The 24697-nt window shown below is 40.0% G+C and overlaps 1 protein-coding gene across 6 annotated transcripts; it reads left to right on the top strand.

Moving 5' to 3' along the window:
- The first annotated feature begins 429 nt into the window (after nucleotides 1-429).
- Nucleotides 430-21428, top strand: LOC118370961 (protein argonaute-2). Of its 6 annotated transcripts, none has more exons than XM_052469938.1 (20): nucleotides 430-705; nucleotides 2254-2301; nucleotides 7163-7343; nucleotides 10150-10270; nucleotides 10544-10725; nucleotides 11055-11191; nucleotides 11540-11692; nucleotides 11922-12009; nucleotides 12246-12393; nucleotides 12611-12730; nucleotides 12958-13080; nucleotides 14195-14328; nucleotides 14544-14728; nucleotides 14977-15136; nucleotides 15629-15719; nucleotides 16148-16354; nucleotides 16663-16797; nucleotides 16904-17005; nucleotides 17325-17524; nucleotides 17727-21428. In XM_052469938.1, the coding sequence occupies exons 1-20, from the start codon at nucleotides 681-683 to the stop codon at nucleotides 17833-17835; spliced, it is 2649 nt and encodes an 882-aa protein (XP_052325898.1). In that variant the 5' UTR covers nucleotides 430-680; the 3' UTR covers nucleotides 17836-21428. The 6 variants fall into 6 exon arrangements, with proteins under 6 accessions (XP_052325898.1, XP_035612108.1, XP_052325902.1 ...); XM_035756215.2 differs by having other exon boundaries at nucleotides 14192-14328; XM_052469942.1 differs by having other exon boundaries at nucleotides 431-705; nucleotides 11540-11674; nucleotides 16148-16342.
- The last annotated feature ends 3269 nt before the right edge of the window (nucleotides 21429-24697 follow it).

Here is a 24697-nt window from a genome sequence, read left to right as displayed (position 1 = left end):
TTTGAGGAGGATAAGTAGGGGGACATAGGGCATATGGCATGAGAAGGCTGGGCTGCTTTGGCCTACTAGCTACACCAATACAACATCATCCAGTAACAATAATGAATGTTAAGCTAGTTCGCAGGACTTTTGTGGAATCCACGAGATGGGTTTATCAGTGAGCATTTATTTCAAATACAACATGCCCCGAAAATGACTGCTGTTTCTTCTTCCATTGAATTCGGCTGTGGCCAAATTAAGTAAAATTACACATTTGGTTGGTAACGTTACAGCTATTTTAATATTGTAGTGTTTACAGGGACCAAATGAAATGCATTCATTGCACTTTGGTTGATTCATCTTCCTCTGAATTTCGCAATGTTGTAAAATGAACACGATCCGAGGAAAGACCGCGCGGGGATAAGAGAGAGAGAGGACTGTGTGACATCACACAGATCCTTCCCTAGCCTCTCTCGGCATAGCTCCCGTTTGTGTTTGGGGGATGGTGCGGTGCCGAGGATGATAAAGCTCTCGTGGTGTTGTAATTTACTGCTTGGCTAAAACCTTCCACTTCCTAACCGAGCCACCCACATTGTTTTATATATATATAGTACCCATTTACGTATGTATTTTGGCGACGTTTAAGAAAAGTGGAGTACCCGTACGTACGACCACAGAGTGCACGCTGAACAACCGATAAAATGTATTCCAGTGGAGCAGCTGGAGGTAAGTTTAGCATTTTGCTAGTTAGCAAGACGGATAGCGAATAAATGTGCTGATAGTGATAGTTTGGCATTTGGGGCCTCTAATCATTTAAACGTTTTTGTTTTCATTTTGTAACATTGTTCGCCAAGCTCAGTTTAACATTTTGTCCCTAAGTAGCTAGCTAGATCTCGCGTTAGCAAGCCTTGCCACCGTTTGCATGGCCTGTTGTTGTTAGCTAGTTAACTAATGTTAGCTAAGCCTGTTGACCTGGCTAACGATAGTTGGAAGTCGATTAACTTCAATCTTGTTCAAGTCCAATCCTAAAGCAGGAGACATTTTGTGCAAATATATATTTTTTTAATATTTAAAATAATAGATGGTTGGCCAGTAGCTAGCTCAGAGGAACTAATTTTTAGTAAACTAGCTAACGTTAGCCTGCTAACGGGCAGTCGCCTTGTTATCCAACGGCGGCTTGTTAACCTTTTCAAATGTTAGCTAGCTAACTTGGTTTGCGTTCTAATGAATTAGTTAGCTACCTGTTAACCATTGCTTGTTGTCTAACTTGCTAGCTGACTAACCCGCTACATTTCGGAGACTGTTTGCACCGAGTTATTCTTTTTGCCGTTAGCTACCATTATGGAGACCAGTCAGCTTGCTATATATTGAGCTAGCAACAATACTTAAGTTGTGCATCATTCGCTAGCTAGCTACATTTAACTAGATATTAAGTTGAAATTGAGAATGGGGAACTAATTGGTTGATCACTAACAAAATGCCATTAAGTGAAGGCCAATGAAAGAAAATATCCTCTCCTAACATGCTGTTTTAGTTTGTGCAGGTGGGAACATGGCCTGGTATTTAGGTTGGGGAAAAGCATCGATGGTGACAAGTAGCGTTAGCCAACGGATATTTTATGCTATACTACTAGTGGGTAATTTTTCATTACTCTTAAGTTGTTCAAAGTGGAGCCAGTTATGTGAAAATGAATATTTGCTAGAAAATAAGGTTGCACCACTGACACTGGTTGACTATATCCAGTTAATTATTTCCAATCCTTACTGAGAATGATGGTGACCAGTTTCAGGAAGATGGTTGGTTTTAGGAGTGGTCAGATTGCCAGGTTGCTGAGCTGCTGGTGTGTACTTGTTGATAAGGGAGCTGAAAAATTGGCTCAGCAGTTGTACATGATTCTGTTCTAAGGCTGATAAGAGGGTGAGGCATTTGGAAATGGGTAGTCGGTGTGCCAGAAGATGCAAGCAGGTACGATGGATGGGTTGGAAAACCTACCTCAATGCAGGGATGAGGGATTAAAACTGTAGTCCAAATTGTACCTTTATCCACACTACTCCATCGAGTAAACAAGCGTACTGGTAGGGTCTGTAGTTGCTATCTATGCAGCAATAAACTATAGGGCATGAAAATGAACATGGAGAATGAAGTGACAAGGTTTTATTTGGGCATTATGAATAGGAGGAAGTTCTAAGAATATTACAGAACATTTTGTGATCCATGCAGCCTTCATTTTAATCATTGTGAGTCATGTCAATTGACAAATGTTTTCTCTTCTAGCTGCTGAGATGCTTGAACCACCTCACTCCTCAGGGTCAATTGGCTCTGGTAAGCTTCTTTCACACCAATCTTAGGGTACTTTAACACTAAATTAGTTTGGAGTGACTTTTCAGAACTGTGGCATGTTTTCCCCCCTTTAGTTCGGTTTGTTTGGACTGGTGTGAACCAGGGCTGTTACGATACCATTATCTCAATATTTTTTTCCATGGCAAAAATGAAAACACAAAGCAGAACAAGCTCTTTGGTCCTTAAGTAATCTGCTGTATGTAAAATATTGTGTGCTATAGCTAGTGTTGAGCGACTAGTGCATTTTGAGGTTTATGTTAGATTATAAAAATAAATAACAAATCGGGGTGTATTTTTTTAAACATTAATTGAGTTGTGGGTTGAATTCTGTAACACAGAATAAAACAATTGAAGTCCCATGATGGTAGTGACTGCCAATTTACTTGTCACTTATTAACAATAATTTATTCACTTGAATAAAATATTTAAATTGTGTATATTAGATTTGTTTTTATTTGACTTTATTTCATTCCAAGTCAGCATCTCATCTCTAGAGCTTCTGCCTATGCAGTCTGGCAAAATCACAATTTTGTATACTGAACAAAAATATAAATGTAACGATTTTACTGAGTTACAGTTCATATAAGGAATTCAATCGATTCAATAAAATTCATTGGGCCCTAATCTAGGGATTTCACATGACTGGCCAGGAGTGCAACCATGGGTTGGCCTGGGAGGGCACAGGCCCACCCACTTAGGAGCCAAGCCAATCAGAATGAGTTTTTCCCCACAAAGGCTTTATTAAAGACAAATACTCATCAGATGTCCGGGAGGCTGGTCTCAGACAATCCCGCAGGTGAAGAAGGGTCAGGTGGATGGATTATCTTTACAAAGGAGAAATGTTCACTAATTGGGATGTATACAAATTTGTACCCAAAATTCGAGATAAATCAGCTTTATTTGTGTATTGAAAAATGCTGATGTCTTTCATTTCAGCTCATTAAACATGGGACCAACACTTTACTGAACAAAAACGCAACATGTAAAGTAAATAAGTCATACTTTTATGACTGCTGAATACCAACATCAATCACTTAGATCATGTATTTTCAGGTAGATGCCCCGTGAAGCAACAGCTGCTCTTATATCACCTCACGATTGAGTGTTGTTCTATTCCGTGACGGTCATAAAAACGCAGATTGGGCAAGTACCCTAATAAATATGATACATTTTATACAGAAGTATATGGACACCCGTTCAAATTAGTGGCTATTTCAGCCACACCTGTTGCTTGACAGGCTTATAAAATTGAGCACACTGCCATGCAATCTCCATAGACAAACATTGGCAGTAGAAAGGCCTTGCTGAAGAGCTCAGTGACTTTCAAGGCTGTTATAGCATCAAAGTGGGGAACAACTCCATATTATTGCCCATGATTTTAGAATGAGATGTTCGACGAGCAGGTGTCCACATACTCTTGGTCATGTAATGTAGATGCACAATGGATCATGGTCGTAGTTAATTACCAAGTTTTAGGTGCTTAAGTTGGTAGACTATTGGCCTGTTGGAAACTACAACTCCCTACTACATTGCACAGTTCTGGCCGGATCTGATTTATCTCTAGAGAAACTGCAATGTGTGCATTGAGCTCACAGAGAAACACATGGAATTAAAATAATTGAACTGACACCAGTCCATTAGTTTAAAAAAATGGAAAATAACCACAGTTTCAGTTAATCGCTCAGCACCGGCTATAGCTTGGAAAATAAATAAATGTGACTGGATGACAATGTTTTTTTTCTGTTTGACATTAGGGCTGTTTTCCTAAAGAATTGAAATCTGTTTGGTTTCCTTTCTATAATGCTAACGAGTATCTTGATACTGGTGTTGTCCCAGCCCTAGTGTGAATATACTATCTGCACTTGGGAATGCACAAAATGACACAACGTGGGTCGCTCAAAGGGTGGAGCTATAGGCTACTGAATTTAGCCTACTCGCGTGGAGCTGCTATCGCGCTGTTTCCTCCCGCAGGTTGTTGGAATACCAAAGAGAAAGTAATATGATGTTTCGGACACAAGTTATGCTGATTAATGATAATACATGGATTTAATGTGAGTTTTCTCTAAACAAATGACTGGTATGAACATGATTTTGTTAAGCCATTTTAGTTTGACATTTGGCAATGTGAAATCCAACCGGACCCCAAAAAATTAACAAATAATCACTGATTCAACTATTGCTCAGAACTACAGTACCAGTCAAGTTTGACACACCTACTCATTCCAGGGTTTTTCTTTATTTTTATGATTTTCTACATTGTAGAATAATAGTGAAGATGACGACAACACTATGAAATAACACACATGGAATTATGTAGTAAACACATGTTAAACAAATCAAAATATATATTTGAGATTCTTCAAAGTATCCACCCTTTGCCTTGACAGCTTTGCACATTCTTGGCATTCTCTTAACCAGCTTCATGAGGTAGTCACTTGGAATGCATTTCAACTAGGGTAGGGGACCTTGTATATACAGAAGAGTGCCCTATTTGGTAAAAGACCAAGTCCATATTATGGCAAGAACAGCTCAAATAAACAAAGAGTAACAACAGTCCATTACTTTAAGACATGGTTAGTCAAGAACTTTGAATGTTTCTTCAAGGGCATTCCAAAAAATAAGTTAATTAGTTACCAGACTCTGAAATTGCAGACCAAATAAATTCTAAAGAGTTAAAGTAACAGACGCATCTCAACATCAACTGTTCAAAAGGAGACTGCGTGAATCAGGCCTTTATGGTAAAATTGCTGCAAAGAACCCACTACTAAAGGACACCAATGATAAGAAACTCGCTTGGACCAAGAAATGCAAGCAATGGACATTAGACTGGTGGAAATCTGTCCTTTTGGTCTGAGTACAAATTTGAGATTTTTGGTTCCAACCGCCGTGTCTTTGTGAGACGCAGAGTGGGTGAACGGAGGATCTCTGCATGTGTGGTTCCCACTGAAGCATGGAGGTGGGGGTGCTTTGCTGGTGACACTGATTTATTTAGAATTCAAGGCATACTTAACCAGCATGGCTTCCACAGCATTCTGCAGCAATACACCAATCCCATCTGGTTTGCATGTAGTGGGACTATCATTTGTTTTTCAACAGGACAATGACCCAACACACTTCCAGGCTGTGTAAGGGCTATTTGACCAAGAAGGAGAGTGATGGAGTGCTGCATCAGATGCTCTGGCCTCCAAAATCACCTGACCTCAACCAAATTGAGATGGTTTGGGATGAGCTGGACCACAGAGTGGTTACTACACTATTCCATGTGTTATTTCATAGTTTTGATGCCTTCACTATTCTACAATGTGGAAAATAATGTACAAAATAAAGAAACCCTTGAATGAGTAGGTGTGTCCAAACCTTTGACTGATACTGTATGTGTGAAAACACTCTTAAGGTTACTACAAGCTTCATTCCGTTGATCTACTCACTTGCGTGCCCAGGGGTGGAGTGGGATTTTTGGAGCAGCGGACAGCTTTTGGTAACATGATGTCCCACTACCATTTACAAGGGGGCGCTGGCAAAACATTTGCAATTTTTTTGTTTCATTTTGTGAAAGCAAGGAAGAGTAGCTTGCCCGTGCTAGCCTTTTAGAGCTTCCCACATCTTTAAATGTCTTGATTCTGGCAGGCAAAGGACATTGGATATAAAATAGGGCAAGTATAACTGTAGGAATCAATTAGGTAGTGTTTACCGGCAAGAAACACTGGACAACAGCTGACTGCACTGGAGCACATCGGCCATGTCCGAAATCTGTCTTGCCTGCTACTTACTAAAACGTCATACTGTGTACTAATTTTACTGCGTCCTATTAAGAACTAATGCAGTAGGTAACATATCAAGATACTAGGCTCACCCATCCTGAGGATGCGTAATGTAATGCCCAACTGTGTTGATTCCTACCATTCATTCATTTAGGTACAGGGCGTCCACTTATCTGATTATCAGCTGTTGTCAAACAGACTCAGGAATAACGTTTCTCTTAAAGTATGCAGTGAATTCTAATAGATTACATAATAAATTAGTAGAACAGCGAGGTATTTAAAGCATACTCTATTTTAAAGATTCACATACTATAAAACATTTTTTTTGCATTCGTAAAATGCCTACTATTTAGAACTCAAGTCAGGTCGTGTCCGAATAACCATTATTTTCCAAAGGGACTTGTTTTACATCATATGTCCCAAATTTCAGGGGTCTGATATCCCCTTCTCTACCTATTACAACAAAGCTGGTTATCATGTGGGATGCCAGTTATTCTTAGACATGCTGATTAGAAGTTGAAAATTTGACCCTCTTGTCATAGCTAAGCTTCTGAGGAAACGCACATAATCCATAGGCTTAACAGACCGCTAAAGAAAAGACTGACTTTGAACCAGTTTTGCCAAGGCAGCAGTTAGTCTTCCTGGGGTCCAGCTGAATTAAGGCAGTTATATACATTACATTTCATAACTTCACAACACATTAAGTGTGTGCTCTCAGGCCATTACTCCAATAGGAAATCCATGTGGGTGTGAGTTATTGTGTTTGTGTGTCTCTTCACAGTCCTCGGTGTTCAATATGGTGTCCAAACTTGGTCAGGGCTCACCAACCAAATAGTTCAAGCATGGCAGTCAAATGCTTTGAACATCTAACTATTCAAATTCTAAAAATAATATTCTAGAACAATCTTGTGCGTTAGCGCAAACAGACCTGGGACCAGGCTAGAACAGTGTGTCTTGCTAACTTGTGATAATGAACATAGGAGTTGGAAAAACACATCTGAGACGAGGCAAAATCCATTCCATCTGTACAGTTATTAACTTGTTCCTTTGTTTGCTTCCTACCCCTGACCCCTCTGATCCAGATCCCCCATCTCCCCCAGTGCCAGAGTATGTGTTCAAACCACCCTCGCGGCCGGACTTTGGCACCATGGGCAGGACAATCAAACTGCAGGCCAACTTCTTTGAGATGGAGATCCCCAAACTGGAGGTCTACCACTACGACATTGACATTAAGCCAGAGAAATGCCCCAGAAGGGTCAACCGGTATGGAACCATTTTATTTGGTTTACAGGCTTTCACCTGAGTCTTCAATTATCTAGTTAGAAGTTGCCAAAGTTCCATAGTATATCGGAGTTTTTTTTTTTTTTTTTTACCTCCCGCTTTGGGCTGGTGGTGTTAATGTGTAGTTCATAAAACCATAATCTATGAGCAGAATTACTTGTTTTACCACGATTAACCACAAAATCCCTAGTTTGAAAGAGACTGTTTTTCTGGAAGCTGTGCTGCGCCATTTTCCCCATGTGAGCTAGGGATGGGCATGAGTAATCAAGTACTTGAACAGACGTCAAAACTTTACCTTTAACCAGAGATGATGAGATATATATATATATATATATATATATATATATATATATATACAAAAAAAGCTGTACAACAATTTGGTGTATTTTCTTTTTTCTTGAAGGCTACGTTAATTTGCTTTTACTCAAGAGTTCCATTTGTACATATGCATTTGGGCGACACATAAAAAGGCCAAGTATCACAGAATTCTGCTCCCTAAATTCCCTTACCCTTCCATGTCTCACTTACTCAATTGCGTTCCAACTGCTCCCTCCACAAATGCTTGCTGAGTGGACTTAGAGAAATAAATGCCTATTAAAAACGTATCTAACTGATGGGATACACAAGCTACATTCCTTGACAAATGACAACAGTTTTATCACAAATTCAAAATGGACTGGCTGACTGAAGGTGGGAAATATGTGTTCAAATAATGAGTTGAAATTATGGAACAGTTGCATCATTTTCTGCTTGGGGTCTTAGCGGTTGTCACTAGTTACCACAGCCACAAAGTCGATCGCTATATGTGACCGACTGGCTCAATTCAGTCCTATGTAGCAAAATTTGAAATTGTATTTACAAGTAGAGACTCTGCTAGAAAATGGTATGTCACACTAAAGTTGAGGAACAATTGAAAAGTAATTCTGCTTTGAAAGTTGATAAACTTGTAACCCCACTTTTGAGAAAAGGGCCCTTGAATGTCTTAGTACACCTACTGGAGAGCTCTTTGTCTACACTCATTCTGCATCATTCACACCCTTAAGCCTTAGCCCCACCCAACTTTTTAAGGATTCACATGTGAGGCCATGTGCTAAACGGTGAGTACGGTCATGTACTAAACCACCAAAGCTTTCATAGCTTACGGTTGTGAGTGACGAAATAGAAGCAGGGCATTCTACTAGAACTTGGACACTGTCTCATTGGCTTAATGTTATATCGTAATTTGACTTTGGTGCTGGTCATTATGTTCACATTTAGTCTCCGGTGAACGCACTATCAAATCCCAAGTTTGTCACATACACAGGATACAGAAGGTGAAAATGGTACAGTGAAATGGCTACTTGCATAATGAGGTAAAACATTTTTTTGTGTAGCTCGCTGAATAATGAACCATAATCCCAACTCCTAACGTTACCACCCTGTGTGAATCTACAGGTAGCTTAATGCTAACCAACTAGGTTCAATGTTAGCAATGCAAATGTCTTTGAGATACAAATAATATACATACACGTAACATTAGCCAACGAAGGCTGGCTCTCTCGCTAGCTATATAACTGTATGCTTTAACTTGCAATGAGAACTACTTTTGGACAAAATTAGAAACGTATCATATTAAATTGTAGCTAGCTAGACTCTTACATGTATACACAAATGAACGCTTCTCCCTCTGTCATGGTTGCCCTTCGTTTGAAGACGTAATCCAGAGATGTGTTTTATACAACAGCTTTCTGTGTTCTCTTTTAACTCCCTTGTAATCAAATGCCTACAGTTCTCTCCTTAGCTATCATACTCTTGCTTCCAACAGGCATTCTACTGATTTCAAAACTCGGTCCTCCAGAAAGTGGAGAGCTATCGTTCAAAATCTGCGTTAGAAAGGATTACCTACACGTATTAAGTAGCTCATTATAGACCGACGCGTGCTACATGGCAGACCAATCCGAACTCATCTCGGCATGTCCAATCCATTATCTCAGCCAATCATGGAAAGCGGGAAGGTTCCTGTTTTCTCAGTGGCTAAACCAACTAGGCTCGTAATTTAACAATTTTATTCGTATTTACAGATGGCATACAAGTTTGTTAATAAGGCACATGAAAGTTCACGTGTTCCAGATGGCATTTCTGCCCCAAAACACATTTGGCAAAAAAAAAAAAAATGTTAATGCTCAAATGCCTCTCCTGTGAAGTAGTGATGCGCAACATTCACTGAAAGGAAAATCTGTCTTAGTATAAGGTTAGCAGTGAGGTTAAAGGTTAGGTTTAACATCTGATTTTTAAGAAGTGAAATTGTGGAAACAGTAGGTTTATGACTTTGTGGCTGTGGTAACCAGTGACGACCCTAGTCTGCGAACTGCTAGTGCCATTTACAATTGATTAGCCTAGGCTATAAACCCGCTAAATATAGACAGGTTCCAGACTGAAAATATGAAAACGTTTCATATTTGATAGACTAAATACATTAAGCATAGGTCTAATCACCAAACAGATGTCGTGGCCATAATTCATCCACATGCAATGTACATTGTGGAATTGTTTAATCCGTTTAGAAAACTTGAAAGAGCAGAATAAACTAAATCAAACGTCAATATCGAAAAGACAAATAATTTTTTTTGTAACCCTGAAATGTCTTTCAACTCTCCAAATGATCACTCTTTAAGAATAACTGTTCCAGATGCACATCACTTCTGTTATATGACATAGTTTTTATGCTATAAAATAGGTGTCTTGGCTGTGATAAGGACTGTGTACTGTGTTGATAACGTCTCATATGCTCCATTTTTGTTCTTCTCAGTGAAATTGTGGAGCACATGGTACAGCACTTTAAAACGCAGATCTTTGGGGATCGAAAGCCAGTGTATGACGGGAGGAAGAATCTCTACACAGCCATGCCCTTACCCATAGGGAGGGAAAAAGTATGTCTCCCCATCTGACCTGAGGTGTCAGTGATGTAATTGTGATGTTATGGGACGATTGATGTGACAACATGCAATGTGATACTATAATAATGACATCCATAATATTGGATGGAGAGTGGTTTTACCTTGTGTATAGGCTACATATTCCATGTAAGGTCTTGACTTGCCTAGTGATATGAAAAATACATTTTATTAAGCTTTTAGATGCTTTGACTGGGTAGTCATGCCCATTTTAAACACACTAAAACACCTGTACACGTACACTGACAGGTGGAGCTGGAAGTGACCATCCCAGGCGAGGGGAAGGACAGGAGCTTCAAAGTGGCCATAAAGTGGGTGTCCTGCGTCAGTTTGCAAGCTCTTCAAGAAGCCCTGTCGGGACGACTGCCAAACATCCCCTTCGAGACCATCCAGGCCCTGGATGTGGTCATGAGACATTTGCCCTCTATGAGGTCAGTCTTTTCCCCTTGAAAACAACCAGTATATTTTCGCTAAGTAATATTGGTATTTAATGGTGGTATTTATAGTTGCATACAAAGTTCTCAGACAAAATGTGCAAATAGGCTTAGCATTACCATGTCTGCTGTAATACATTGGTCCACATACTTAATGACCCTCAAATTTGTTCATAAACCACTGTTTTCTCTATACCTATGCACACACCATTTACATCTAGTGTATTTGGCCCTGTTTATTCAAATTCCTCTGTCAGGCTCCTTGTGAAGCCAGATTCTGTTGAGACTGAGGTGAATCACATTGTCTTCACACCCTCTTCCACCAGGTACACCCCCGTCGGACGTTCTTTCTTCACCCCTTCAGAGGGATGCTCTAACCCCCTTGGCGGTGGCAGGGAGGTCTGGTTTGGGTTCCACCAATCAGTCAGGCCTTCCCTGTGGAAGATGATGCTAAACATTGACGGTAGGTTTCACACAGGAAATGTCTACGTCCCAAATGGCACCCTATTCCCTAAATAGTAGGGAGTGTGTCTGACTAGAGTATGTCTCTGTGTTGGGTGTGTGACTGGAAGGAGGATAGAATCTCATTCCATGGTATGTTTCAGGCAGTAAATAGATTTAATTCTTCCTAAAGTGCTGATTGGGTGGGGCTTGTACTTTTGAGGTGATGCCATTGGTCCTAAAAAGGTAAACCCAACCAACTATCCTCAATCAAGCGCAACCTACATAATCGTAAGTTACAGTATGTATTTGGAAGCCGGAGGATAGGTCTGTGAATCTCATCGCTGTGTTTGGTGTTTTGTTGTTCCAGTGTCTGCCACCGCGTTCTACAAGGCTCAGCCTGTGATTGAGTTCATGTGTGAGGTTTTGGATTTCAAAAGCATTGAAGAACAACAGAAGCCCTTAACCGACTCCCAGAGAGTAAAGTTTACCAAGGAAATCAAAGGTAATCATTCATTACCAGGTAATCAATAGTTGCGTTGGGTTGTTTTTTTTGTCTGTCTGAGTGGAAATGCTTTAATACTTATACCCAACAATTCTGTATTTTATAATAATAAATATTGATATCTATTTGTGTATTGAAGTAAAATCTGATTTGAACTTTGTTATTTAAAAGTAGAATGTGATAAAATAGGAAAATGTTATTGTTCAGTGTGTGAATCCGACCATTGTTTTGCCATTGTGATTCTCAGGTCTGAAGGTTGAGATCACTCACTGTGGTCAGATGAAAAGGAAGTACAGAGTATGTAATGTTACCAGACGACCAGCCAGCCACCAGACGTAAGAAAGAACACCATAAAAGATTCACAACTACTGCCTCAATTCCTTTAGTATCTTGTGATATAACCAGGAATGGTTTGCATAGGGATGTAAAACAAAAAACTGCTTAACACATCTTTCATGCACGGATTTAAGAGCAATCAAGACAAACAGAAATCCCCACTTGGGATCTTGAATCCCTTTGAAAATCCAATCAAACATTATTTTCTTTATTTCTCTCATCTGTTTGACCTCAGGTTTCCTCTGCAGCAGGAGAATGGCCAGACCATAGAATGCACAGTAGCACAGTACTTCAAAGACAAGTACAAACTCATACTACGCTACCCCCACCTCCCCTGTCTACAGGTTGGACAGGAGCAGAAACACACCTACCTCCCCCTTGAGGTCAGTCTGCAGTCTCCCCTCACAACCTCAGATGGTTTACTGCTGGGTTCAAATTGTTAAAAAGAATGAGGTCCCTGGCGGTATTATAGAAACTCCAGTTTGCCATTTGAAACAGTGAAAATGCCTTGTATCTCTAGGGTATGGGAGATTAATCTCCTGGTCGATGATGCCTTCTTAATGTGTCCCTGAGGGTATTAATAAAGTTGTTTGTGTCCAGGTATGCAACATAGTAGCTGGCCAGCGGTGCATCAAGAAGCTGACAGACAATCAGACGTCTACTATGATCCGTGCCACAGCCCGATCGGCACCCGACCGCCAGGAAGAGATCAGCAAACTGGTAAAGTTACAGTTACTGGAATGAACTCAAGCACTGAGTGTCTTGAAAGCTGATTTTTATGCACTTAAAGTACGTATTTGGTTTTAACTGAATGTACAATGACTGAACTGCTGTTATTGAACCATTGGTGGCCTGACCATATGCAAATGTTTTCTTTCAGTCTTTCTGAAGTCCTAGTGTATAATAACCCCTCTGAATTATTACTGCTGAACGTCTACCCTTTTCAGATGAGAAGTGCCAACTTTAACAATGATCCTTACGTGCGTGAGTTTGGGGTGATGGTGAGGGATGAGATGACCGAGGTGAATGGCAGAGTCCTCCAGGCCCCATCTATCCTCTACGGAGGGCGGGTAGGTTTCTGCCATTTAAGCTGGATTGTTTGACTGATTTAGATCATTCTAAACAACTTGTTGTTGCCTCTGCGTAAGAATAGTGCACTGATGAACCACAGTTCTGTATTATATTATATATTATATTATGCAAAAATAAACTTGGTAGTGAGCTTTTTGGAGTGTTAATGTTATATAATTTGTGTTTTGAATGTGAGACATATCCCAGTTGGGTGTAATCGTCTTAATTTAAAAAAATTTATTGGTTAACCTGTGTAGACTTTTAAATTATTATTTTTTTTACCACAAGCTAGGTTTCTATCTAATTTGCAACAGATTTTCATGCAAATATTTTTAACATTGCATTTTCCCACCAGAGATGTTTCAATCAAACTGACTTTTTGCAGATAAAAGGCTATGGATGATGAAGAATGGCACATAAAAATAACTTTTGCTATTAAATTCCCATGTACCGAATGAAAAATGCAAGTTAAATATTTCCACTCAACTGATGGTTTTGTCACAAACTGTTGTGTTCTATAGAGAATGTGCCCACTCGTCTTGGCACATGCGCTCTAGCCAACAGCTGGCAGATACAGTGTGGGTAGGCTACCTACATGAGATTATTATGGATAAGAGCCATATTTGTATCTGTCAAACAGCAGCCAAGCATCAATCATCATGTCACCAGAATAAGACCCTCAATATTTATTGGAAAGTAGCATCAAGCTCATCACCTTGCACTTTCATCACCCTGTGAAGTTCATCATAACTTGTTTAATTTGTAGCCTAATAATTAATAAACTGCATGCTTTCCTTAGTTGTAGTGGGAGGACCACAGAACATATCATGTGACTCCCAAGTTCGCTTTGTCAGGATGGTTATTATATCAATATTTGCGCATAAAGGTGTTTCCACCATTTCTTAGACACAAAAAGATCCCACCATGTCGAACTAACAAATTGTCTTGTCAGCATTTATAAAATTGTACCGGTATTTTATGTTTCCATTAGTCTAGTCGTGACTTTTTTTTGTGCGTCAGGTAATTCATCCGCATGAAATGGTTGGCTGAAAGAGTGGTTACAGACAACTATTTGTTTCTGACCCTTACCTCTTCTCCCTTTTACTCAAGCAGAATAAAGCAATAGCAACTCCCATCCAGGGAGTGTGGGACATGAGGAACAAGCAGTTCCACACTGGCATAGAGATCAAGGTGTGGGCCATCGCCTGCTTCGCCCCACAGAGACAGTGTACTGAACTTCTGCTCAAGTAAGAACTGCATTTGCAAGGATGGGGTTCTATTATCAAGTTATTGTTGCAGAAATCATGATAGTATTAAAAACCATTAATTTCTTCTACCAATTCCTCGACGGTATTAAAAACATTCATTACTTCTACATATTCCTTGCATTTTTGCCCTTTATGATTTCCATATTTTAGGACTATTGTTTCCCCATCTAACCCCCGATAAACCTTTCTCTCAGGGCGTTTACAGACCAGCTGCGTAAGATTTCTCGTGATGCGGGGATGCCCATCCAGGGCCAACCCTGTTTCTGTAAGTACGCCCAGGGGGCGGACAGCGTGGAGCCCATGTTCAAACATCTCAAGTACACCTATCAAGGCTTGCAACTGGTGGTGGTCATCCTGCCTGGGAAGACGCCCGTCTATGGTGAGGAAAGTTCCTAAGTGAATGGCTGTCTCCTGTTTTTTTTAGATTAACCTGTAAATCCTCTTGGTTCAGCTAGAACACTGTGCTCTAAAAGGGTTTTTGGTATGTTTCCTGGATTATCTTTCCAACTGTATCAAATCTCATATGTAGACTTTCTAACACACACACACACACACACTGCTAGCTGTATATCTCTCCGGTTGTGCTGACATGGCCTGTCTCCCTCCCTCCCTCCCTGTGTGGTGTAGCTGAGGTGAAGCGTGTTGGTGACACAGTGCTGGGCATGGCCACCCAGTGTGTCCAGGTGAAGAACGTTCAGAAGACCACTCCCCAGACCCTCTCTAATCTCTGCCTGAAGATCAACGTCAAGCTGGGCGGGGTCAACAACATCCTCCTCCCACAGGGCAGGTCAGTGTAGAACCTCTCTCATTAACATGGGCTGGTTGTTGTTATCAATCAAATGGAGTGTTGTACATTTGTTCAAAATGTATAAACTTGTATACATTTGTCCATGACATCTGAGACTGGTGGCTTGTTTCAACATGCTCATTCACCTATACGTCCACATGCAGGGCTCAAAGCTTTTTTTTTTTACAAGGAGCACGTGTGCGTAAATTGAAAAATAAAGGAATTTAGGAGCACAGTGAAAAAATATCTGCGGTAATAATGTTAGAATCCTTAAGTATTCTAGGCGCACTTGGTGCTCCTAAATATAAATTACATGGTTGCATTGCAAAAGATTTTGGCGCCTATGCAAGTGAAATGGTTGCACTATAGAGCCATGATATGCCGTAAATGAGATTAATTTGTTTAAACTATCATGTTTCCGTCCATTCTTCTGTTCACACTTCATCTCTAAGGATGGCTCTGGTTAACCTTGTGGGTGTCTATTCTTTCCAGGCCCCTGGTGTTCCAGCAGCCAGTTATCTTCCTGGGTGCTGACGTCACTCACCCTCCTGCTGGAGACGGGAAGAAGCCTTCTATCGCGGCAGTAAGTCAGACGGACCAGACTCTTCATATGGCCTTGTCAACTACTTGTGAATGTAGGGGTGCATCTCAATCAATAGTGTACAGTAGTTTATTTTACTATACCCACAACCATGTTCTGCTAGGGAGGCAGAGTGCATCTCAATAGTCTACTGTGGTTTATTTGACTATGTCCAACATCTAAAATGGAGAGGACTAAGGAGAACTATAGTCTACCACTCCACCTAGCTCACTGATGGGCTTCCACCTGACTTGCAAAAAATCAAAGTGTGCCCTGTGCTTCCTCAGAGATGTGATTATTCATGATTAATCAGCAATTCCTGCTTATCTAGCCATCCTCCATTCACATATAATTGAGATTGACCTATACCCCTAGCCAAAATCCCTGATGTGTAATATTGTCCTGATCACATCCCTGTGCCTATTTTGTAGGTGGTGGGGAGCATGGATGCCCACCCCAGCCGCTACTGTGCCACAGTGCGGGTACAGCAGCATCGCCAGGACATCATCCAGGACCTGGCCACAATGGTCAGAGAGCTGCTCATCCAGTTCTACAAGTCCACCCGCTTCAAGCCCACCCGGATCATCTACTACCGCGACGGCATATCTGAGGGCCAGTTCAACCAGGTTAGACTTGAGGTAGACTTGAGGAAATAGGATTTCAATTCAATTGCATGATCTGTAATTGTACTGTACAAACGGTGGGGCATGAGTAGAAAAATATATATTTTTGGTCTTTGTTTTTGTATTGGTTTCTGTTTATTGGTTACTGTTCCAATTTAATTCTGACTGCCCAGTCTTTATCTTTACTGAGATCTAATCAGATATTTTGGTTGTTTGGGAGTTTCCTTTTTGGTTTGCCCTGCTGTGTTTCTATTGGTTACTGTTCTGACTCCTTGTTTTGAACTGGTATAAATGGACATGCTGTCGTTTTGGGGTTTATCCAGGTGCTCCAACATGAGTTACTGGCTATCCGTGAGGCCTGCATCAAACTGGAGAAAGACTACCAGCCCGGTATCACCTTCGTGGTGGTGCAGAAGAGACACCACACTCGACTTTTCTGCATGGACAGAAACGAGAGGGTTCGTAATCTCTCCTATTCATACTGACCACTATTACTGTAAAATAAATGTGCATATTAAATGCCTACATTGGGATATTATATGATTCCTAATGTGTTTTGTTCAGGTTGGTAAGAGTGGCAACATCCCTGCCGGCACCACAGTGGACACCAAAATCACTCACCCATCTGAGTTTGACTTCTATCTGTGTAGCCATGCTGGCATTCAGGTAGGAACCAGCCAGTGCCCAGGGGTGCATCCCAAATGGCACCCTACCCTATGTAGGGTACTACTTTGTGTGCACTATATGGGAATAGGGTACAATGTCTGACACAACCCGGGACACTATAGAGCTAAGTCGTGGAGAATGGACCCACCGCTTTACTAATATTGTGTGCTTTTGAGAGAATCTAATTGTAATTTCTCTGCTCAAAACATTTTTATAATTTGGACTTTTCAAATTTCTAGATGTTGGTTATAGTAGAGCCAAAAAGAAAATGACTAATCCATTTACAATAAACATTTATATCATTTGTAATTCCCCTCAGGGGACCAGCCGACCATCCCACTACCACGTGCTGTGGGACGACAACCATTTCACCTCAGACGAGCTGCAGGTACTCACCTACCAGCTGTGCCACACCTACGTGCGCTGCACCCGCTCCGTGTCCATCCCAGCGCCAGCCTACTACGCCCACCTGGTGGCATTCCGTGCCCGCTACCACCTGGTGGACAAGGAGCACGACAGGTAAGAGACATCACCATGTCTGCTGTAGACCATGGCCCTGTTCTGATATCAGTTACTTTAATAGGGTATTTCCATCACTGCACCATTCAAATTGTGGTAGATGAGTGATTACCAGAAGGTGATGAAGGGTCTTAAATGTTTTGTTTTTTTAAAGAATTCAGACTGAAGAATTCACTAACTCTTTCCCCTGTGATCATTCCAGTGCGGAGGGCAGTCACACGTCGGGACAGAGCAATGGGCGTGACCAGCAGGCCTTGGCCAAGGCAGTTCAGATTCACCAGGACACACTGCGCACAATGTACTTCGCCTGAAGCTCCAAGCCTGGGCACCGGGGTCGGCAGGGGTGAGACAGACCCCACAGGGAAGAAGCCTTCACTCCTCCCACCTAACCCCCTTACTGTGCCAGGTGTGGGCATCAGTGGGTTTGTGCCGTCTATTGTCTCTACTCACCAGTAAGGGGGAATGAGAAGTGTCATCCCAAACAAATTGGAATGGTTTCTTTTCCAAAATGTCCACAATTGTTTTCAAACCAACACATGCAAAACCACTTTCTTCCCCTCTCCCTGGCCTAACCCTGGTCATTATTAGGCAGTAGTATGTAAAATGATTCCTCAGAAATCGGTTGTGGTGGGGTGGACTCATTTATTTGACATGTTGTACATTTTGTTTGTATTTGTAAATTAGTAGTTTACAGAGTTTGAGCAAAGGAAACTTTTATTAGGAATGACTTCTATCAAAAACTAGAGGGCAGTATCCTCACACTTTGATTGTTTAGAATCTAGACACAAGGTCACACTAAAACGCTTTCTCCATAGTTGAAACTTTTTTTTTTTTTTTTTAAATAGGGTTAAAGGGAGGTGGGCATATCTAAGATAAGGGCCCGATGGAAGGTTTATAATCATTCTTTCTCTTCACAACTTCATTATTTATCAGCCAATCAAAGCAAAGTGCACTGACCAGATGGATACTTTGACCAGGACACAAGTACTTAACATGTTGTCTTTTCATTTGTATGTACAGCTATGAATTGAACAGGCCTGTGTACAGTACCAGCCGCAGAGTTATTTGTCCATCAACACTGGTGACCAACAAACGTTTTTATGCTGCGACTGATGACAGCAAGCATTAGATTTATTACTTTGAAACTGTTCACACTTATTTTTAATCAAGACCTATACAAATTAATAATATGAAATCTAAACTGTCGGCAATTGTTGCTCTCTCTTGCCTTTTTTTTACTTGGACTGAGTCGTTTTGTCAATCTATGGTCAGTTGCAAGAGAAACTTACTAATAGAATGGGACTGGTTCCTAACAGACACCTTTTTATGTTCTCTGAGCCTTGTTACATGTTAAGACATCCACATTAGGGGGAGGTCAAGTCTCTTCAAATTACATTTTTGTATCCCCTTATTTTCATGTTGTCTTTCAAAAAAAAAATAATGTAAAAATGAAAAATGTGTGTAGATGACTCACACATTTGAATTGGATATGTTAAGCCGATCTGTAGTTTTGATCTTTTTAAAATGGTTTTAATCATGGTTTTCTCCTTGCTGGGGGGGGGGGGCAAGTCGTGTTGCTGGCATCTTGTAGTACAGGCGTTGGTGTATGAATCGGTACAGTAGAGTGAGCCTATGCTCCATGTGTCACACAGCTTAGGGACTGAAGAATGGGGCGGGGTTCTATTGGGCGGAAAAGGATTCCGGAGACTGATATGTTCTCTTCATTATTGCTCAGCAAAAAAGGGGGGCAATTATTCGTAGTCAAAGGTTTTGTTTTTTAATTGTGGTTCTTTGTAGCATAGCCTTGAGGGACATAAGGTATATTTTGAATAAGCTTTTAGAAGAGATTGTTAAAATTATAATAGAACCATTTTTTTTTATTGGCCCATATGTAGTTGGATTAAACTAAGTCAAATTGGCTTTATTTGTATACGCAGAACTTTCATGCAAAAAAAATGTAATGCCTTCCAAAACTGAAATGATACTGATCTTTAGTATATTTATTTTTATTCCCTTTTCTGTTCTCCCGAATAATTAGATTTTAGCAGGGAATTCTTCATGTAGCCTAGATGGGCTAGCTTTTATCCCTCTTTTCTAACTATGCATTGTTTTTAACCAATACATTTTTAGCAGTGATGTTTCTCAAATATGAATTTAGGGTATTTTTAGAGTAGTAGTAACTTTTTTTTGTTTTTTTGCTTGGTGCATTTAATAGTGTTTGTTGTGCTTCATTCCTATACCTTTAATGGTATGGGGGATTGTATTTCATTTGTATTGTATGTTTGCTAGCACAAATTCGGTTTATACTTTGTTTTACAATCTCTCTTCTTAGCCAAACAAGATTACACATTTTGTACATTGATGCACAAAAGGACAGCTTAATTACAGGTGCTAGATGTTTTCTCCTTCACTGTAACGTCACCTTAAATCTGCGATGGACTTCACTTGCCGTAAGTATGGTAATAGATGAAGCATTTTAGAAAAAAAAAAATCTTTCTCCCTTAGCGATATTCATTCATTTCATTTCTAATTCCCTGTATATTCATCCAAAATCTGACTGTTTGTTGGGCATTCTTAGAAATCAAGTACTTGATATTTACTGTTATGTCAATATTATTATTTGGTGCTGGTCTTGCGACTTGTAAATTTGGATGCACTTTTCATAGAAGTCAACTTGGTATGAATTCCATTGATTGGTCGAGCCAAGCAGGAAACTCTAACGTACATTATGAGTCTGGTGCAATTGTGTTGAAATGGCTGTGTGTTCTACCTCTTGTTACCTGTTCAAGTGTTATGGTAACGTCACACTGCTGGTCATTTCTTCATAATTACACAGGCTATATCTGGTAGGCATCATTTGAAATCTTACATTGTCACGAAATGGAATGATTTTGAGCGTTTGTCATGTGACAGTCGGTGAACCTGCGTTTTGTAATCATAGTTCTTGTGCACGATCCTAAAGCTTTTTTTTTTATTATTTTTTTAAAAGTATTTAGAGAGCTACATGATCTTTATTGTTGAGCTGAAATTATGTTGGTCCAACCAAGCTTTTGACTTGTCCTTTTTTTTCCTATGCGCCCATGGAACAGCATTCATTTAGCGCCTTTTTTATTTGTGGTAAAATGTTTTAAACCAGCCAATGCAAAACATACAGAAATGTATCACAATAACTTCATTGCATATCCTTGGAGATGGATGGTATGTTACCTAACTGACTGCTGGGAAACATGTTGGTCAAGCCAAGGCTAACAATCATAGCTGCTCACCCACAATTTGATGATTTACAATTGTAGCTTTGTCATCTGTCTATTAGCTTGATACTGAATATGCAACATGTACTGCTGTGCTCCCATAGATACACATGGGGTACATGGAAAGGCATCTCCCATGTTGCTTTAATTGGGTCATTGAATGTAGCTGTTCAATGAAATATTAACATTTGTTTTGGAATGCATAGTCTAAGCTCTGCCTCACGTTTATTCAGGTTATTGTTTGCTACAGTCAATCGTACAGAGGGCAGAAACATGTAGTCAAGTGGACTTGATGTTATTGATAGCTTGAGTTTGTTTTTTGCTATGGAAACTATGATACAAGATGTGTGCTTGTCCATTGAAATGTGAATATTTCCCTTTCAATGTGGATAATGCTCAATGCTTCATACTACCATTTAAAAAAAAAAAAATCATTTTCCCAACCTGAAGTTGGCCCCACCCTTTGTTCATCTTAAACTTGTTTCTTGGGAGATGTGGTCTTGTTTTTACTGCTTATACGTGTTTTAAGTTACCTATTTATACACAGCACCTTAGATTATATCGGACCTGTACAGTATTGCTTTTCCTGAAAATATCCAAAACATTTAATAATGTTCTTTTTTTGCACTAAAATAAAAAAAAAATATTTTGGAGCTGTTGTCTAGTTGAGTCACTAGTGTTGTCTCAGACGGATTGAGAGATCAGATCAGCTGGTTTGATTCATCATGATGCTTACATTGTTTAATACTAGGCTAGTTTGTCAGGGGAGAACATTAACTCATTGCATTGACAACTGGTCTGAGATAAACACACGTGCACCTCGAAGTCAGACATTCAGGTGGTTACACCTAGGCCTATTTGTTGAGGGATTTTCCCAGCCAACCAGCATACAGTGAGTGGGTGATTCACTGAAAATAATGCCTTTTAACGTCTTTGTCAGATAAATAACTGCCACTGGGTTGTGATTGAAACTCCTCCCAGAAGAGGGTGCTATTCATGCATTTATTTGTTTTGAGCTTTTGTTTCTATGGCCATGAAAAAGCTTGAAGGTTGTGAGTGAGACAACAGCATATGCAAAGATGACTGACATCATACCATGTATTAGGATACTGGGTGGACGTCTGATAGTTGTGAACATTGTGATTTTGTATATTGTACTGGTTGTGTAAATGTGTAGCTATAAGTCTGATGCCAAAGTTTGTGTGTGGAAAGTGTTCTTCAAGTTGGTTGTTAAATATGTATTACTTGCGTTTATGGTCACCAGAAATACGACTTCCATAGAGAAATCACATGCATCAACGAATGTGGTAGAACTAGTGTCATATCAGTATGTAGGAGTTATCTGCAAACCTTAAGCTTTTTTTGTCAACATACATGTAACTGCCAAAATAATGGTAACATTTCAGGTGGGTTTTCTTGGTCAAAATGGGGCTTGGGTGGTTGCGTGGCAACCAAATGTTAGAGGCCCTCCTGTTGGCCGCAGTGACAATGTTGCCGTTTTTAGGCACATTTTCTGCATTTCTACACATTTTGCCATGGCTTATGCTATCCGAGTGACTCAAACAACACAATCAATGGGGGCCTCATGCCATGACAAATACTCCTGAAAGCATCATTTTGGGGATTTTAGATTCTCTTCGACTGTAGCTTTTTATTTTGGTGATTTGTTGGTTCTCAAAGAAATTATATATAAAAAAAATTATGTTTAAGTGTATGGGATACCTAGTCAGTTGTACAACTGAAATGTGTATGCTGCATTCAACCCAACCCCTAGGTCTGTTTTCTGCATACTTTATCTGGTTTTAGTCATTTTATGTTTACACTGAACATTTTTTTTTTTTTACCGTTTGGACATAGGCAGCCTGAAAAAAAACACTTCTGTGCAGAAAAAACTCTGCACTTGAGTAAATGAGGGATACAAAGTATAGTGAAAGCAGCTGCTTCCACATGGGTGTGGTTCCTGAGTAAATTAAGCAATTAACATCCCATCATGCTTAGGGTCATGTATAAAGATTCTGGGAAGGCCATTATTTTGGCTACCAAGGCTATGCCTCCATAGGATGACAATGCATCTATCCACATGGCACGAATGGTTTGATGGAAATTATGTAAACAATATGCCATGGCTGTCTGTCACCAGATCTCAACCCAATTGAACACGTATGGGAAATTCTGAGGCGGTCCCTGAGACGGCGTTTTCCAACACGAAATGGTGGAATTTCTCATTTGAAGAATGGTGTCACATCCCTCCGATAGAGGTCCAGACACTTGTAGAATCTATGCCAAGGTGCATTGAAGTTGTGCTGGCCCAACGCCCTATTAAGACGCTACGTTGGTGTTTTCTTTATTTTGGCCGTTCACCTGTAATTATATAGCTATATTTAGTATTTTTGAGCCAAATCAGGAATGTACACAAGTGAGATACAATTGCCATAGAGAACTCAACAGTTCATGGGTATGTTTGTGTGGTGTTGTACCAAGAAGTACACTAGTGGCTAGATTGAGTGAACTGTAAAATGGCAAGCCCAAGTAAATAATGATGCAAAGTAACATTTTAAACTGTACACCTACCATCTCCGGTTCTTAATTATTACCTGAAATCTCAAGATGCATATTGACCTCCGCCTAGCGCTTTTCTGGAGAAAAGACCACATTTACATACACACAGTATGCCAGATAATAGTTCATATCCCGCTTAAGCTCTTATTCGGGATAAGCTGTTTACATGCACCTTTTGATATCCCGCGTACGAGTATCACTGTGTCCATGAATAAATGGAATATTCCTTTAAGTTCCGAGGTTAAATTGAATAGTAAGTGGAATATGGACACTTGACTGTAGGCCTATAACCTCTCACATGCAGAGTAATATAGTAAGTCCTGCAGAACGATGCATTTATTGCATTAAAATTATAGAACAAATGTTAATTTGTCTTGGGAACAGAAGTAGAGAAATTTGATTTCTTTCAGCATCTCTTGACAAAAATGTGTGTCATCTTTGACACTGTACTGCAAATGGACAGTATTTGCACCACAAAATATGTACCCAAGACAAAATTGTTTAATTGTTTTCTCAGCTTTTCTTTTCCTTTAAAACCGGTCAATCTTATGACATTGGTCCTGTGCAAAATGTACAAATCTTTCCACCTTCTTGAAGTTAGTGTGTTTTTCTCCCAGGTCCCTGAACTAAATAGACAACTTTATCGGTGTTAACTAGATTACTAATGCATTAATTCTATCAATGTAAGTAATTTATTCTGGTGAGCTCTACTTTATTTAGTCTTCTGAGACAAGTTATGACTGAAGAGAAGCTGCATGTATCTAACTATAGTTGACAGACATATGACCTACCAAATGTTGAAAATTATAATTTGGCCTAAATGTCAGAAATTCTAAGCAGAAATTTGGAGGTGAAAGTAGCCAGTAGGCTATACGGTCCAGTAGAGTATCAGCAAAATAAATTATTATGGAGGATGGAACTGCACAGGTAGCCTACTTTTTTAAAAAGTGATTTGTTTGACAATCAGATGAGAACATCACACAACACCCATGAGATTTAAAACAGCCTGTGCAACCCAAGGGAAAAAAAATGGTAAACGGGATAAGATTTTTTACATGCCACAGTATCCCGTCTAAGATTAGCATATCCCAGGTATCTTATCTGGATTTTTCATAACCGGGATACAAGCTTTTCGGGTTATTGTAAACGGGATATGTTTGTCAACTCAAACTGAATACTTGAGTATCCCGAATAATAACGGAATATTGGTGTGCATGTAAACGTGATCACTGACTAACAAGTATTTTCTAGAATTAAGACATATCACGTCAATAGATCATTGGAACTGACCAGTACATTCTGACCATACATTCTAGTCCCAGGCCCTTGCAGAAAGAGGTGCTCTCCTTTAAGGCTGGGACAA

Source organism: Oncorhynchus keta, chromosome 19 (assembly GCF_023373465.1).
Source record: "Oncorhynchus keta strain PuntledgeMale-10-30-2019 chromosome 19, Oket_V2, whole genome shotgun sequence".
In the NCBI taxonomy this organism is placed as follows: domain Eukaryota; kingdom Metazoa; phylum Chordata; class Actinopteri; order Salmoniformes; family Salmonidae; genus Oncorhynchus; species Oncorhynchus keta.
Note: the sequence above shows the minus strand (reverse complement) of the source record. Positions and strands in the feature narration are given on the sequence as shown.

Excerpts from the sequence above, each read along its gene's own strand:
- LOC118370961 (XM_035756215.2), top strand. The coding sequence starts at position 681 with ATGTATTCCAGTGGAGCAGCTGGAG. Across the intron at positions 14,329-14,543 it reads TGTACTGAACTTCTGCTCAA|GGCGTTTACAGACCAGCTGC; the intron begins GTAAGAACTGCA and ends CCTTTCTCTCAG. Across the intron at positions 16,355-16,662 it reads TCAACCAGGTTAGACTTGAG|GTGCTCCAACATGAGTTACT; the intron begins GTAGACTTGAGG and ends GGGTTTATCCAG.